Source organism: Phacochoerus africanus, chromosome 3 (genome assembly GCF_016906955.1).
Source record: "Phacochoerus africanus isolate WHEZ1 chromosome 3, ROS_Pafr_v1, whole genome shotgun sequence".
Taxonomy (NCBI): domain Eukaryota; kingdom Metazoa; phylum Chordata; class Mammalia; order Artiodactyla; family Suidae; genus Phacochoerus; species Phacochoerus africanus.
The window spans coordinates 15308752-15323421 of NC_062546.1; the positions used below are offsets into that span (position 1 = coordinate 15308752).

Here is a 14670-nt window from a genome sequence, read left to right on the forward strand (position 1 = left end):
ATAGGTGGAAAACTAAATTTCCCAGGAAATAATTTCCATTTTGTGTTGCTGAGTGGGGATTGTTCCATGAATGACTTAGTCTTTTCTGTTATTCACTTGCTATTCAGTTTTCCTCAGTCTTTCCTGATTATTTACTTATTCTTATTTTCCATCCTTATTTTCCTGTGGTGATTTGTGACTTAACAAAATTACAACAATAGTATAATAAGAATTTCATCCTGAAGGACTTTTCCCTATTCATATCCAACTTAATTAAAACATAGTGTTTATCTACTAACTAGTTACAGTAAACTTTAGAGTTAGGATTTTAATGAGGTTCATAGAAGTTAGGCATATGTTATTCTTGATCAAAAGAAACCCAGCTGTGAGTTTTGTCCTTGATTTTAGAAGCTTCTAAGCGGTAGCTGATTAAGTTGATTTCTGTCGTCTCATACTGTCTTCCTGCCATAATGCTTAAAGATATACATTAGTCTAAAAACAAGATTCGTAAATGCCAGATTTTTGTGTCTGTAACCTCTTCAGCTTGTGGAATTGGCTGGTCATGAGATGGTTTGTGCTGAGTCTCCTCTTTCCCACATCATATGCTGCACCTGTTTGTCCTTGAATTGTACTCATTAAATTTAGTTAAGTTGAAGATTTTAGAATGTGATGTATTGCTACTGTACCGTGTGATCAAAAAACAAAGCCTAATAGTTGACCAATGTACTTTTAACACTATGATGTAATCTGTAGTAACAAGCTGTCTATGTAATCAACCACTTATGCCAATAAAATTTGAGCAGTCCAGCGCCCTCAAGGAAGGGACAAAGAGGCTGTCTCCGTTGCAAAAGCCGATGTCCGTCCCTCTCCTTTGGGAAAAGGGTACACTCCCTGGCTGCCGGCATTAACCCACTGAGCGAGACCAGGAATTGAACCTGTGTCCTTGTGGATGTTAGTCGAGTTCGTTAACCACTGAACCACAATAGGAACTCCAGCTGCTGGGGATCTTCTAAAGAACCACTAAGTACACGCCTCCAAATTGTCTTCATCCAGTGATGGGTAAGCTGAGGTGCTTATTTTTCAATTCCCATCCCTTACTGGAGGCATGGGGTTGTCAAATCCCTCCTTCTTCCAGACTGTTCTGTATGCAAGCTGAGCAAGCTCCCTGGGAGCCAGAGGAAAGCTGAGAGCGGAGAAATAGAGACTCTGACCCTTGCTATGGAAAGCTATCAGCGTGCACTGGATATTATTCAACCCTAAAGAAGAATGAAGCACTAATACACGCTACACTGTGGATGAACCTCAAAAACATTCTGCTAGGAGAGAGAAAACCACTGGAAAGTTCACATACTATAGGATTCCATTTACATGAAATATCCAGAACAGGTAAATCCTGCATTCCTGTTGTGGTGCAGTGGAAATGAATCTGACTAGGAACCATGAGGTTGAGGGTTCGATCCCTGGCCCCGCTCAGTGGGTTAAGGATCCGGCATTGCCATGAACTGTGGTGTAGCTCAGATCTGACATTGCTGTGGCTGTGGTGTAGGCCGGCAGCTACAGCTCCAGTTGGACCCCTAGCCTGGGAACCTCCATGTGCCGTGGGTGAGGCCCTAAAAAGACAAAAGACTAAAAAAAAAAAAAAAAAAAAAAAAAAGGTAGAACAGTGGTGGCCAGGGGCTGGAATAGTCTAGGGGCGGGGCTAAAGTGACTGATAATGGTATGGGGTTTTCTTTTTCTTTTCTCTCTCTCTCTCTCTTTTTTTGCCACAGCATGCAGTGGCTTGAGGTGGGATCTCAGGTCCCAGACCAGGGATTGAACCTGGGCTGCAGCAGCAAAAGTGCTGAATCCTAACCACTAGACCACCCAGGAACTCCTGGTATGGGGTTTCCTTTTTTTTCTTTTTTTTCTCTTTTTGTCTTTTTGTCTTTTCTAGGGCCTCTTCCAGCAGCATATGGAGGTTCCCAGGCTAGGGGTCCAATCGGAGCTGTAGCCACCGGCCTATACCAGAGCCACAGCAACTCAGGATCCAAGCCGTGTCTGCGACCTACACCACAAGCTCACGGCAACGCCAGATCCTTAACTGACTGAGCGAGGCCAGGGATTGAACCCACAACCTTATGGCTCCTAGTCGGATTCGTTAACCACTGAGCCACGATGGGAACTCCTAGGGTTTCCTTTTGGGGTGATGAAAATGTTTTGGAACTAATAAAGGTGGTGGTTGCACAATTTTATGAAGAGACTAAAAAGCCACTGAACTTTTACCTTAAAATTGTTAATTTTGGAGTTCCCATTGTGGCTTGGGGGGTTAAGAACCCGACTAATGTCCATGAAGATGCAGGTTCGGTCCCTGGCCTCTCTCAGTGGGTTAAAGGATATGACGTTGCCATGAGCTGTGGTGCAGGCCTGGGAACCTTCATATGCTGCAGGTGGAGCCCTAAAAAGACAAAAATAAATAAATAAATAAAATAGTTTGTTTTGTTTTGTTTTGTTTGTACTTTTCAGGGCCCTCACAGCATATGGAGGTTCCCAGACTAGGGGTCCAATCGGAAGCTACAGCTGCCAGCCTACGACGCCACAGCCACAGCAACATCAGATCTGAGCCGTGTCTTTATTGATTCTAATAAATGTCAATAATAAACTGACATTTATTATTTCCCTCCTGCATCACCTATTCTAAATTTCAGCTGACGGTGGACACTCTCCATCAACTGTAACACTCTGTCTTGATTGCAAAGCACCACAATCTTAAACTGAACATTTAGTTCAACCTCAGATGAACCCATCTTCTTCCCCATGTGCTTCTCATGGCAATATCCTTACGCTTTGACAAAGGTTAAAGAAAAGGGGTCGCCCAAAGAGAAGGAAGAGAGAGACAGAGGGAGATGAAGGGCAAGGGGAAAGAGACCAGACAGAGGGAGACCCGCAGAAAAGAGAAGGACAAGCAGAGTAAAAGAAAGGTGCAGAGAGAAGAAAAAAACAGTGTGAGAAAAATAAACAGACAGAGAAATAGATACATCAAGAAAAGAATAAAATTATGGAGTTCCTGTGGTGGCACAGTGGAAATGAACCCGACTAGGAACCATGAGGTTGTGGGTTCGATCCCTGGCCTCGCTCAGTGGGTTAAGGATCTGATGTTGCCGTGAGCTGTGGTGTAGGTCACAGATTTGGCTCAGATTTGGTGTTGCTGTGGCTGTGGCACTGGCCGGCAGCTACAGCTCCAATTCAACCCCTAGCCTGGGAACCTCCATATACCGCAGGTGCAGCCCTAAAAACCAAAAAAAAAAAAAAAAAGAGAGAAGAGTAAAGTTAGACAAAGGATCCTCTTGGCCTTTAACTTCTCCCCCTGCCCCGGAAAACAGAAGACCCTGGAATTGAATGTGCCCTTTGGCTAAGAGGATCTAGAAGCCCCTGCCAAGCGTTGCCCTTCTTCCTGGTTGACCAGAAAGCCGGAGCGCCTCAGTGAGCTGAGGGTGGGGAACTGCCTATCAAGAGGCCCTCCTCCCTAGGGTTGGTGCCCAGGGTGTCAGCTTGTCCCACTGATGGCTTCTGGGACTTGGTGTTCCCCAGCAGAGGGGTGTAGCTGGCTTGTCTCCAGTGATGTGTGGTTCCTGGAGTGTCAGGCTAGGCCAGGGCAGCCAAAGTTCAGAAGCAGGAGCTTCTGAGCAGGAGTTTCTAGTTTTGGTGTCACCAGCCAGGCCAGTCCCTCCTGAAATGGGGTTCTCGGGACTTCTGCTCATCCTGGTACCACTCATCGTCCTGGGGGATGTTCAAGAACCTGGGCTGGTGGAGGCGTTCATTGTTAGTAAGTATGGGGAACTCAGTCCTGTCAGTGGAGAAACGGGGCTTAGCTGGGAGGATAATAATAATAATAAATAATAATAATAATAATTTCCCCCACCTCAGTCTGAGATCCTGGAGATGGTTGGAGTGATGCTCTCAGCCCCCTTCCTTCTGATAAGATACCCTGGGTGAATGCAGGATCCTGAGTCTGTGGCAACGGACTCCTCACCATCATTAGGACAGGAGGTCTTCCTAAGAGGGCTTGGTCCTGGAGCTCCTGAAACAGACTAAGGGAACTGGGAAACTTACGGGCTTTTCCCACAGAGAGGCCACTCCCCTGGTGCCACCTTCATCAGCTTCCAAATCTTCCCAGTGTGGCCCTTCCCATTGCAGCCCTCCAAAGTCACCCCACACCCTCACCCATACCTATAACCTACACCTACAGCGTCTCCTTGCATTTAGGGTAAAGGATGGTCTTTTTTTTTTTTTTTTTTTTTTTGCTTTTTAGGGCCACACATATGGGAGTTACCCAGGCCAGGGGTCAAATCAGGGTTGCAGCTGCTGTCCTATGCAGCAGCCACAGCAATGCCAGATCCTTAATCCACTGATCCAAGCCAGGGATTGAACCCACATCCTCATGGATACTAGTCTGATTCCTTTCCCCTGCACCACAACTGGAACTCCCAAAAGAATGGTCTTTAAACTTCCCCTGGAGTGCTGACACTTGAAGGCCCCCATTACTAGCAGCTAAGATAAGTTGAGCACTCAGGCAGGACGGAACGTCGTAGGTTCAAATCCTGCTCCACTGCCTAGTAGCCATGGGAACTTGGCAAATTCACATAATCTCCCTGTGCTTCAGATGCCTCTGTTTATGAAGTGTGAGTATCGATTGGACTGACCCAGAGAGTTGTAATGAGGACTAAGGACAAAAGGACATTTGCATAGTAAGCACTTCATCAATATTAATTATTATAATTCTTACGTCCCAGGATCTTGACAATGGCTTTTTTTTTTTTTTTCCCCACTGTACAGCAAGGGGGTCAGGTTATCCTTACATGTATACATTACAATTACATTTTCCCCCCAGCCCTTCTTCTGTTGCAACATGAGTATCTAGACAAAGTTCTCAATGCTATTCAGCAGGATCTCCTTGTAAATCTATTCTAAGTTGTGTCTGATAAGCCCAAGCTCCCGATCCCTCCCACTCCCTCCCCCTCCCATCAGGCAGCCACAAGTCTCTTCTCCAAGTCCATGATTTTCTTTTCTGAGGAGATGTTCATTTGTGCTGGATATTAGATTCCAGTTATAAGTGATATCATATGGTATTTGTCTTTGTCTTTCTGGCTCATTTCACTCAGGATGAGATTCTCTAGTTCCATCCATGTTGCTGCAAATGGCATTATGTCATTCTTTTTTATGGCTGAGTAGTAAGTATTCCATTGTGTATATATACCACATCTTCCGAATCCAATCATCTGTCAATGGACATTTGGGTTGTTTCCATGTCCTGGCTATTGTGAATAGTGCTGCAATGAACATGTGGGTGCACGTGTCTCTTTTAAGTAGAGTTTTCTCCGGATAGATGCCCAAGAGTGGGATTGCGGGGTCATATGGAAGTTCTATGTATAGATTTCTAAGGTATCTCCAAACTGTTCTCCACAGTGGCTGTACCAGTTGACATTCCCACCAATAGTGTAGGAGGGTTCCCTCTTCTCCACAGCCCCTCCAGCACTTGTTATTTGTGGATTTATTAATGATGGCCATTCTGACTGGTGTGAGGTGATATCTCATGGTAGTTTTGATTTGCATTTCTCTTATAACCAGCGATGTTGAGCATTTTTTCATGTGTTTGTTGGCCATCTGTATATCTTCTTTGGAGAACAGTCTATTCAGGTCTTTTGCCCATTTTTCCATTGATTGATTGGCTTTTTTGCTGCTGGGTTGTATAAGTTGTTTATATATTCTAGAGATTAAGCCCTTGTCCGTTGCATCATTTGAAACTATTTTCTCCCATTCTGTACGTTGTCTTTTTGTTTTCTTTTGGGTTTCCTTTGCTGTGCAAAAGCTTTTCAGTTTGATTAGGTCCCATGGGTTTATTTTTGCTCTAATTTCTATTGCTTTGGGAGACTGACCTGAGAAAATATTCATGATGTTGATGTCAGAGAGTGTTTTGCCTATGTTTTCTTCTAGGAGTTTGATGGTGTCCTGTCAGTATATTTAAGTCTTTCAGCCATTTTGAGTTTATTTTTGTGCATGGTGTGAGGGTGTGTTCTAGTTTCATTGCTTTGCATGCAGCTGTGACAGTGGCTTTTTAAGCTTTGTCACATGAATCCTTAAGACAATCCTATAGGCAGATGAAGGAGTCAAGGTTCAGAGGTGGTACCTGCCATACCAAGGACTGCACAGAATTCAAAACCCCAGTCATCTGGAGTTCACATCGTGTACCAGCTGTAACGAACCCAACTGGTATCCACGAGGATGAGGGTTCGATCCCTGGCCTCGCTCAGTGGGTTAAGTCTGGTGTTGCTGTGAGCTGTGGCATAGGTCACAGACATGGCTAAAATCTGGCATGGCTATAGGCTGGCAGCTGCAGCTCTGATTCAACCCCTAGCCTGGGAACTTCCATATGGCACATTTATGGCCCTAAAGAGATGCCCCCCCCCCCAAAAAAAAAAACTGCTTAAAAAAAAAAACAACCCAGCCATCTGACTCTGGATCTGAAAACTATAGCATCCTTGCCCCTACCCAGGGAACATCCAAATACAGGAAGGTGGAGTGATTAGAGTGGTTCTGGGGGAGAGCATTTTCTCGCTGGAACCTTATGGGTGGTGGGCCTAGGGATCTGATGGTGATTTGTCATGGGGGTGGTGATGGAGGCCCCATTGTGAAAATTCAGAGCCCCCTGAAGGTCACTACCTTCTGGGGGCAGTGAAGTGAAAATAAACTTCCCTACTTCTGCAGCAGTGCCTTGGGCCTGGGGAGGGAGGGTTCCAGTCCCTTCAAGGCTCCAGAGAAGTATATATTTTCTTCCCTCAGAAAAGTGTCCCTCAAACAGAGCAAGATGCGAAATGAAAGAAAGAGACCAATGTACGAAGCACAGACAGTGCCCAAATAAGATGAATTGTTGCAAGTTTGCCTGTGGAAAGAAATGCTTAAACATCAAACAAGGTAACTCAAATCCCCTGAATTATCTTATGCCCACATCTCTACCTCCACTTTCTGCCACCTGCACAGCAGAGTCTGACCAAGAGCCTGGGTGTATCTTCTACTCGACACACCTCCTATGGGTGCTAGGCTGGGGAGAGTGTTGGGAGACATGTTTATTTCATTTCTGCCTCTAGGTATGGGATGCGCATAACACAGTTTTTCCTTTAAGAGCCTTAATTCCCGCCACATGTAAGAAAGACATGGGTATTAGACCATATGGCTACCCTTCTGTGATCCTTTGATATGCCAAGTAGCCACTGAAGTCTCATCGAATGCCAGCATGGTGGCAGGTGATATGATAGCTATAGAAGACAGGTATATCAATGGAATACTACTCAACCATAAAAAAGAATGAAATAAAGCCATTTGCAGCAACACAGATGCAACTAGAGATTAACATATTAAGTGAAGTAAGTCAGAAAGAGAAATATAAATACCATGTGATATCACTTATATGGGGAATCCAAAATATGGCACAAGTGAACCTATCTACAAAACAGAAACAGACTCACAGACATAGAAAGCAGACTTGTGATTGCCAAGGGAGAAGGGGAGGGAGTGGGATGGATGGGGAGTTTGGGGTTGGTAGATGCAAACTATTCCATTTAGAATGGATAAGCAATGAGGTCCTGCTGTATAGCATAGGGAACTATATCCAATCTCTTGGGATAGATCATGATGGGAGATAATATGGAAAAAGAATACATGTATGTGTGTACGTGTGTATCTGAATCATTTTGCTGTACAGCCAAAATTGGCACAACATTGTAAATTTGCTATACTTTAATTTTAAAAATGTAAAAAAGAAAAGAAAAGGGTAATTTCCATTGTGGCTCAGTGAGTTAAAGACCCCATGTAGTCTCTGTGAGGACGCAGGTTTGATTCCTGGCTTTGCTCAGTGGGTTAAATATCTGGTGTTGCCGCAAGCTGTGGGGCAAGTCCATATATGGCTCGGATCGGCTGTTGCTGTTGCTGTGGCGTAGGCTTCAGCTGCAGCTCTGATTCAGCCCCTAGCCTGGGAACTTCATCTGCCATAGGTGCAGCTATAAAAAATAAAGAAAAAATAAAAGGAATGTGTATATATCTATATATCTATATCTATGTCTATGACTGGGTCACTTTGCTGTACAGCAGAAATTGGCACAACATGGTAAATCAAATATGCTTTAGTTTTAAAAATTAAAAAAAAAAGGCTGGTATATAGTTTGTATTTTCTGGCTTTTTTTTTAGGTTTCTCTGTCTATAGAACTCCCAGACATTTCCCTAGCCACCTTTGATTGCCTACATTCTTTCCTCTCTGCCCACATTATCATTATTATTTTCCTCTCTGCCCACATCATCATTATTATTATTTTTTAGGAGCTCCTCTGCCCATATTATTGAGCATTAAAGAGGAGCATCAGGAACTATTCATTCAGGAGTTACCGTCATGGAGCAGTGGTTAACGAATCTGACTAGGAACCATGAGGTTGCGGGTTCGATCCCTGGCCTCCCTCAGTGGGTTAAGGATCTGGTGTTGCTGTGAGCTGTGGTGTAGTCACAGACATGGCTCAGATCTGGTGTGGCTGTGGCAGTGGCGTAGGCCAGCAGCTGTAGCTTTGATTGGACCCCTAGCCTGGGAATCTCCATATGCCATGGATGCAGCCCCTAAAAAGCAAAAAAAAAAAAAAAAAAAGACTATTCACTCATTCATTCAACAAACATTTACTGGTGCCCCTGACACTCATGGTGGGCTCTACTTGCTTAGTATAGCTGGGGAGGACAGAAAAGGTGTTCCCGGGAAAGGGATCCATGATTTAAGATCTGAAAGGTGGATAGGCCAAAATTGGAGGAAAGTGCTTTCAAGGCACAGGTAACAGCATGTGCAAAGGTCCTGGGGGAGAAGGCAACCATGCTTAGGCTAGAAAGGCCAGAGAAGAGAGATGAGCGTGAGTGTGGTAAGAGATGAGAAAAATGAAGCTAGAGTAGGTGGAGAAGGTTTTCCAGGGCCTTGCCAGCCAGAGGAAAAGGTCTGGTCTTGATCTTAAGAGCAGCAGATTATCTACATTCAAATCCCTTACCATCCTTGTGTGTAACCTTGGGGAAATTACTTAGCCTCTCTGAGCCTTAGTTAACTCGTGTGCAAAATGAGGACAATAAGAGGACCTAGCTCATGAAATTATGTGTTAATACATGTCAAGAGCTAAGAACAGTGCCTGTCCTTTTAATCAATGTGGCATCGTTTTGTGCTTCAAACTATGAGGTTCTAGAGAACTTTATATGCAAGAGTTCTATTTATGCACAAGAGTAGCTCAATAAATTCTTTAACTTCAGGATATATTTGGGGTTTTTTATTGCAAATACTCCTACAACCACTCAGTGCCAACTTATCTGTTAGGATTTCTACATCATGCTCTGAAAATATCACATCCTTAGCACATTCCTTCATGCCTTTGCACAGGCCTGGAATGTTCTTGAGGGAGGCCGGCATCTAGACAGCTCTGCCCTTTAATCTCCCTGCAGACGTGTGCAGTTTGCCAAAGAAGATTGGCCCCTGCCTGGCCTACCTTCCACGCTGGTGGTATGATAAGGAAAAGAAGGTTTGCTCCAGATTCATCTATGGCGGTTGCCAGGGGAACAATAACAACTTCCAGTCTGAAAATGTCTGCAAGGATATCTGCCCCCAAAAAGGTAAGTTCCAGGGACCCCAGTCTCCCCTGCTCATCTGGACCACCCTGGGTATTGATTGACAGGTCATTTCCAGAAGCTTGGCAGGCTTGGGGCTGACAGAACCAGTCCAATTAGGAGGTACGCATGCACCTCACGGAGGAGTAAGTAGAGGACGTTTTGGGGAGGCGGGGGAGGGGAGCAGTGGTCCAAGGGATGTTGGAGACCATGACTGGAGGGTGCAGAGAAAGTAAGCAGAAGTGATGGGGTATCTGAGACCAAGTCAGAAGAAGACGAAGTGAGCCAGCCCAGCGCTGGGCATCAGGCACCAGCCACTCTCGCCCCAGGCCTCACCTTCTCATCAAACCTCATCAGCAAGTTTTTTTTTTTCAAGGGTGATTATAAGCCAGGATGACCACATGCTTTATGATCAAACCAAGACACTTTTAAAGTGAAAGGCAGTGCCATTCATTAGTGCCCTTGGACAACTGGCGCAAACTGGGACTCTACTGGAAAACCCAGAATACGTGATCCCTCTATGAGCCCCCAAAGTCACTCTACTTCTGTTTTCTCTCTGTGTGAAAAGATGTAAAAATGGTCCCATCTCCTTTTTACCATTCACTGCGAGATATGGTCCCTAAAGTGAGCAGGGCTCCAGCATCTCACCCGGATATGATTTTCTGTCCCGCTCTCTTGCAGAGACATCTAGCTGGCTGGGATGAGGAGAGATGGCACGACCTCCAGGATTTGGCTCATAATCCAGGGATCTCTCCAGATGTGCCTGACTGATGCTCTATCCTGGCTTCCACTGGCCAAATCTCAGCTGCCCAGACCCTGGAGGTTCCCACCAAGGACCTCCCCCCTCCCCCGCCACAATTTCCTGACAACTGCCTTTTCTCTAGCTCAGCTTCTCTTCAAACATAGTGCCCTTTGCCCTTGGGCTCCTTCTCCGTATGTGACCCTATCCTTTCAACTTTCAGGGCCCCTGTTTATCCTTCGGAAGCTTCCAGTTTCTCATAATAAAGTGTTCCGAGAGGTCTGAGATCTCAGAGGCTGAATGATGCACATCTGTGCCCTCTGTGCCAAGAACAAGAAGTCATTGGGTCTCCCAGCGACGCTAAAAGAGGGAGAGAGGACTACAAAAATCTCACAAACTGAAAACGCTGGTGACACCGTTGTCCTAAGATGCTTAAGAGTGGAACTGGAGCAGATGCAGGTTTTGTATGGGTTAAAGCTTATAGAGTTAGCAGGTTCCTTTAAAAAAATGAATACAGCTCCAAAATACACAACAACTCATGAAACTCAATATCAAAAAACAATCCCATCAAATAATGGGCAGAAGATCTAAATAGACGCCTCTTCAAAGACGACAGACAGATAGCCAAAAAGCACATGAAAATATGCTCAACATCACTAATTATTAGAGAAATGCAAATCAAAACTACAATGAAGTATCACCTCACACTAGTCAGAATGGCCGTCATCAAAAAGTCTTACAGGGAGTTCCCGTCGTGGCACAGTGGAAATGAATCCAGCTAGGAACCATGAGGTGGCGGGTTCGACCTCTGGCCTTGCTCAGTGGGTTAAGGATCCGGCGTTGCCAAGAGCTGCGGCATAGTTCGCAGACACAGCTTGGATCCTGAGTTGCTGTGGCTATGGTAGGTTAGCAGCTGTAGTTCTGATTGGACCCCTAGCCTGGGAACCTCCACATGCCTCGGATGCAGCCCTAAAAAGAAAAAAAAAAAAAAAGAAAAGAAAAGAAAGATAATTCAGCCTTTTATTCAACATGGTTGATCAACATAATGATTATAGTTTGATTTTGATTATGGTTGGGAAGCATAAATGCACAGCCAAACTTGATATTTGTAGTTCTACTACAGGTTTGTGTCCTAAAAATGCAGGGATTTTAATAAATTTTCTTTTGCACAAATCCATCAAAAAAGAAACAAATACGTGACACATTTAAAATTGTACATATTGGGAGTTCCTGTTGTGGCTCAGTGGGTTAAGAACCCAACTAGTATCCAAGAGGATGTGGGTTCGATCCTGGCCTTGTTCAGGGGGTGGGGATCCCGTGTTGCTATGGCTGTGGCGTAGGCTGGCAGCTGCAGCTCCAACTCAACCCCTAGCCTGGGAACTTCTATATGCCATGAGTGAGGCCCTAAAAAGAAAAAAAAAAAATAGAATTGTACATATTGAATTACTGAATATATTCTTGCTGGTAAAGAACATCTGTTTGAACAGGCTTCCCTAAGAACTGTTTTTCTATTTATAAATTTATGCATCTGATATTTGAAAGAATTTTCTGCAGAATGATTTTTCTGTCTCCATACATTTCAAACTTTGTTTCTCCTCTACAATCCATACCCTTCTAGGGCCAGGTACATTCTATGACAGCACAACTTCTAGCTCGATGCCTTAGTGTCAGGATATCAGAGAGCTGGTCCAGTGGGTGGTCGGAATATTGCTTAGAGCCGTTCTTACATCAGGACAGAAGGCAGCGACTTATGACACGTAGAAAAACTGCGAACTTCCTAAATGTATCCTGCTATCTCCAAACTCAATGGATTCCCCCACTCAACTTCCTTTTAGCGGACTACCAAGAAGGCTAGCAGCCATTCCAACACCTTCTGATTCAGGAGAAGTGTGTTAGTGGGAAAGATGGAGGGGAAAGGGAGGCTGCTTGATTCTATGGTTAGAATATCTTACATTTACAAAGGATACAAAGCATTTGATCATGTGAACATATTACCTGGGCCTCGCCCAGAGTCTTAAAAGGGACCTGTTCAAGGGAGGGACCTTGACGCTTGAACTTCATCAGCTTCGTGGTAGACCCATCTCTGAAAGGGCTCATGCAGCTGCCACCTGGGAGAACCAACCAGTCTGAGACATGCTAAGGAGGCCTGTGTAGGTGCTCTGGTCGGCAGCCCCAAAGAAGCTCTACCTAACAACCAGGGCTAGTTTGCATCCATCCGATTGAGTTCCCAACTCATGAGAGCCTTTGGATGACGGTAGCCCAGGAGACACGGGACTACAACCACATGAAGACCCCAAGAGGGCACCACCACGCTGACTCCTCCCCCATGTCCTCCCCCACAAAACAGTGAGAAAAAGAAAAAGGTTGTTTTAAATGGCTAAGTTGGGGGAAATTTTATTTGCACCCATAGGCAGGTAATTGGAACAATGGGAAGGAAGTGGCTGGAAGGGAAGAGGAAAGGAGGGGGAGGAAGGGGGAAAGGAAAGACGTAGAGAAGTCTAGGGGAAGGAAAAAAGGGATCCCGAGAGGACTGGGCAGGATAAGAGGGCGCCAGGCTTGAGAAGGGAGCCCCCGAGCCAGAGGCTGAGTCGCCACAGCCCACCCAAACCTGGACATTGCTTTTGAATAAACTCATTGTTTGGTATGACATGAATCAAGAGGTTCTAGTTTTATTTTTTCATTTTACTTTTCTTAAAGTATAGTTGATTTAGAGTGTTGTGTCAATTTCTGCTCTACAGCATAGTGATCCTGTCGCTATATACATATATGTGTGTGTGTGTGTGTGTGTGTGTGTGTGTGTGTGTGTGTGTGTATTCCTTTTCTCGTACTAGCTTCCATCATGGTCTATCCCAAGAGACTGGATAGAGTTCCTTGTGCTGAACAGTAGGACCTCATTGCTTATCCATTCGAAATGGAATAGTTTGCCTCTACCAACCCCAAAGCCCCCATCCATCGCCCTCCCTCGAGAGGTTCGAAAGAGAGTTGGGGGCCCACTGACTATTGAGTAAGACCTTTCTCCTCCTCATCTTTCAGTTTCTCCCTCTTTCAAAGGGCTGGTTAAACTGATGACTGTTTCTGAAAATGCTGTTGGCAAACACCTACATTAGGGCAGGGTGGGGCTTGTCTAAAATTCAGGCCCTCCAGATCTAGGAAATTGCCATCTCTAGGAATAGAGCGCAGGAATAAATCTGGAGTTTTTTTTAGGGCCATACCTTGGCATATGGAAGTTCCCTGGCTGGGGTCAAATCAGAGCTACAGCTGCCAAGCTACACCACAGCTGCAGCATCACCACATCCGAGCCACATCTGAGACTTATACCACGGCTCAGAGCAACGCCGGATCCTGAACCCACGGAGTGAGGCCAGGATCAAACCTGCATCCTCATGGATACAAGTCAGATTCATTGCCACTGAGTCACAATGGGAACTACTGGAATCAGCATTTTTAACAAGAACTGCTAAATGATTTTTATCAGAATGTGTGGATTGGACTGATTCATCAGTAGGAAAAAAAAAACAACAACAAAGGCTTAACAAATGTATTGGTGCCTGTTCTTGGTGTAGAAGGAGATCAGGAGACAATGCTGGAATCATTGAAAGTAGGTGTGAATGAGGCCAGGGTTGGACTGAAGACCCCTAAACACCGCTAACTGGGCAGTTTTGCCGAGTGACCATCTAGCCAAGTGGTCCTTCCGTGTGGCATCTCTCGCATTTACATTGCTCTTGTGTCCACACCTCTGTTCTCCTGGGGAGGCTGTCCCAAGTCCTGTGCGTCTTTGTGATCCAGGCCAAATTACCAACAAGCCATCTTCCGTCTGCATCCTGTGGGAAGCGTGCTTCTCTGGGAATAAAGAGATTGATGTTACGAGTCCAGCTTTGCCCCTGGTTGAATGTATGACCTGGTTGGGAGAGGGTAGGGAGGAGGGATGCCCCTCTCAAGCTCTCAGCTTCCCAGCCATAAGATAAAGGTGGTAGACTGATAAGGTCAAAGAGCACCTCTAAATTGGAGGAACTGTGGCAGCTCGGGAACCCTGCCAAATCTCATAAGCAACTGGGTGCTTGTCCGTCCCCTGGGAACCTCTCAGTCCTTGATTGAGGTTGACATACATGAATGGCTGGAACAGAACTGTTCTGTCCTAGGGACCCATGGACCAGAAAGGTCCTTATAAATGGCAAAGTGTGCCTTGCAGTTGACAGTGTCTGCTCTCTTTTTGTGCTCAGGAACAAACTCAGAGCCCTGGAGGCTGAGCATAGGGAGCACTCTTCCTTATAAGGATCTCAGTGCAAGATGCTGTGTCTCTT

The 14670-nt window shown here is 45.2% G+C and overlaps 1 protein-coding gene and 1 non-coding gene across 2 annotated transcripts; one reads left to right on the forward strand and one right to left on the reverse strand.

The window, feature by feature from the left end:
• Positions 1 to 1776: 1776 nt before the first annotated feature.
• Positions 1777 to 1848, reverse strand: TRNAK-UUU (transfer RNA lysine (anticodon UUU)). The gene has a single exon. It is a non-coding gene; the product is annotated as a tRNA-Lys (tRNA).
• A 1587-nt stretch (positions 1849 to 3435) lies between these two features.
• LOC125121853 (WAP four-disulfide core domain protein 6A-like) lies at positions 3436 to 10334 on the forward strand. The gene is made up of 4 exons (XM_047770174.1): positions 3436 to 3781; positions 6796 to 6927; positions 9469 to 9636; positions 10312 to 10334. Exons 1-4 carry the CDS (start codon positions 3577 to 3579, stop codon positions 10332 to 10334), a joined length of 528 nt encoding a protein of 175 aa, XP_047626130.1. The 5' UTR covers positions 3436 to 3576.
• Positions 10335 to 14670: the final 4336 nt, after the last annotated feature.

What these genes read in the sequence shown, in the direction of transcription:
- LOC125121853 (XM_047770174.1), top strand. Translation starts at nt 3,577, where the DNA reads ATGTGTGGTTCCTGGAGTGTCAGGCTAGGCCAGGGCAGCCAAAGTTCA. An exon ending in GGTGGAGGCGTTCATTGTTA is followed by an intron (nt 3,782 to 6,795) that starts GTAAGTATGGGG and finishes TTCTTCCCTCAG; the next exon opens with AAAAGTGTCCCTCAAACAGA. An exon ending in ATGCTTAAACATCAAACAAG is followed by an intron (nt 6,928 to 9,468) that starts GTAACTCAAATC and finishes ATCTCCCTGCAG; the next exon opens with ACGTGTGCAGTTTGCCAAAG.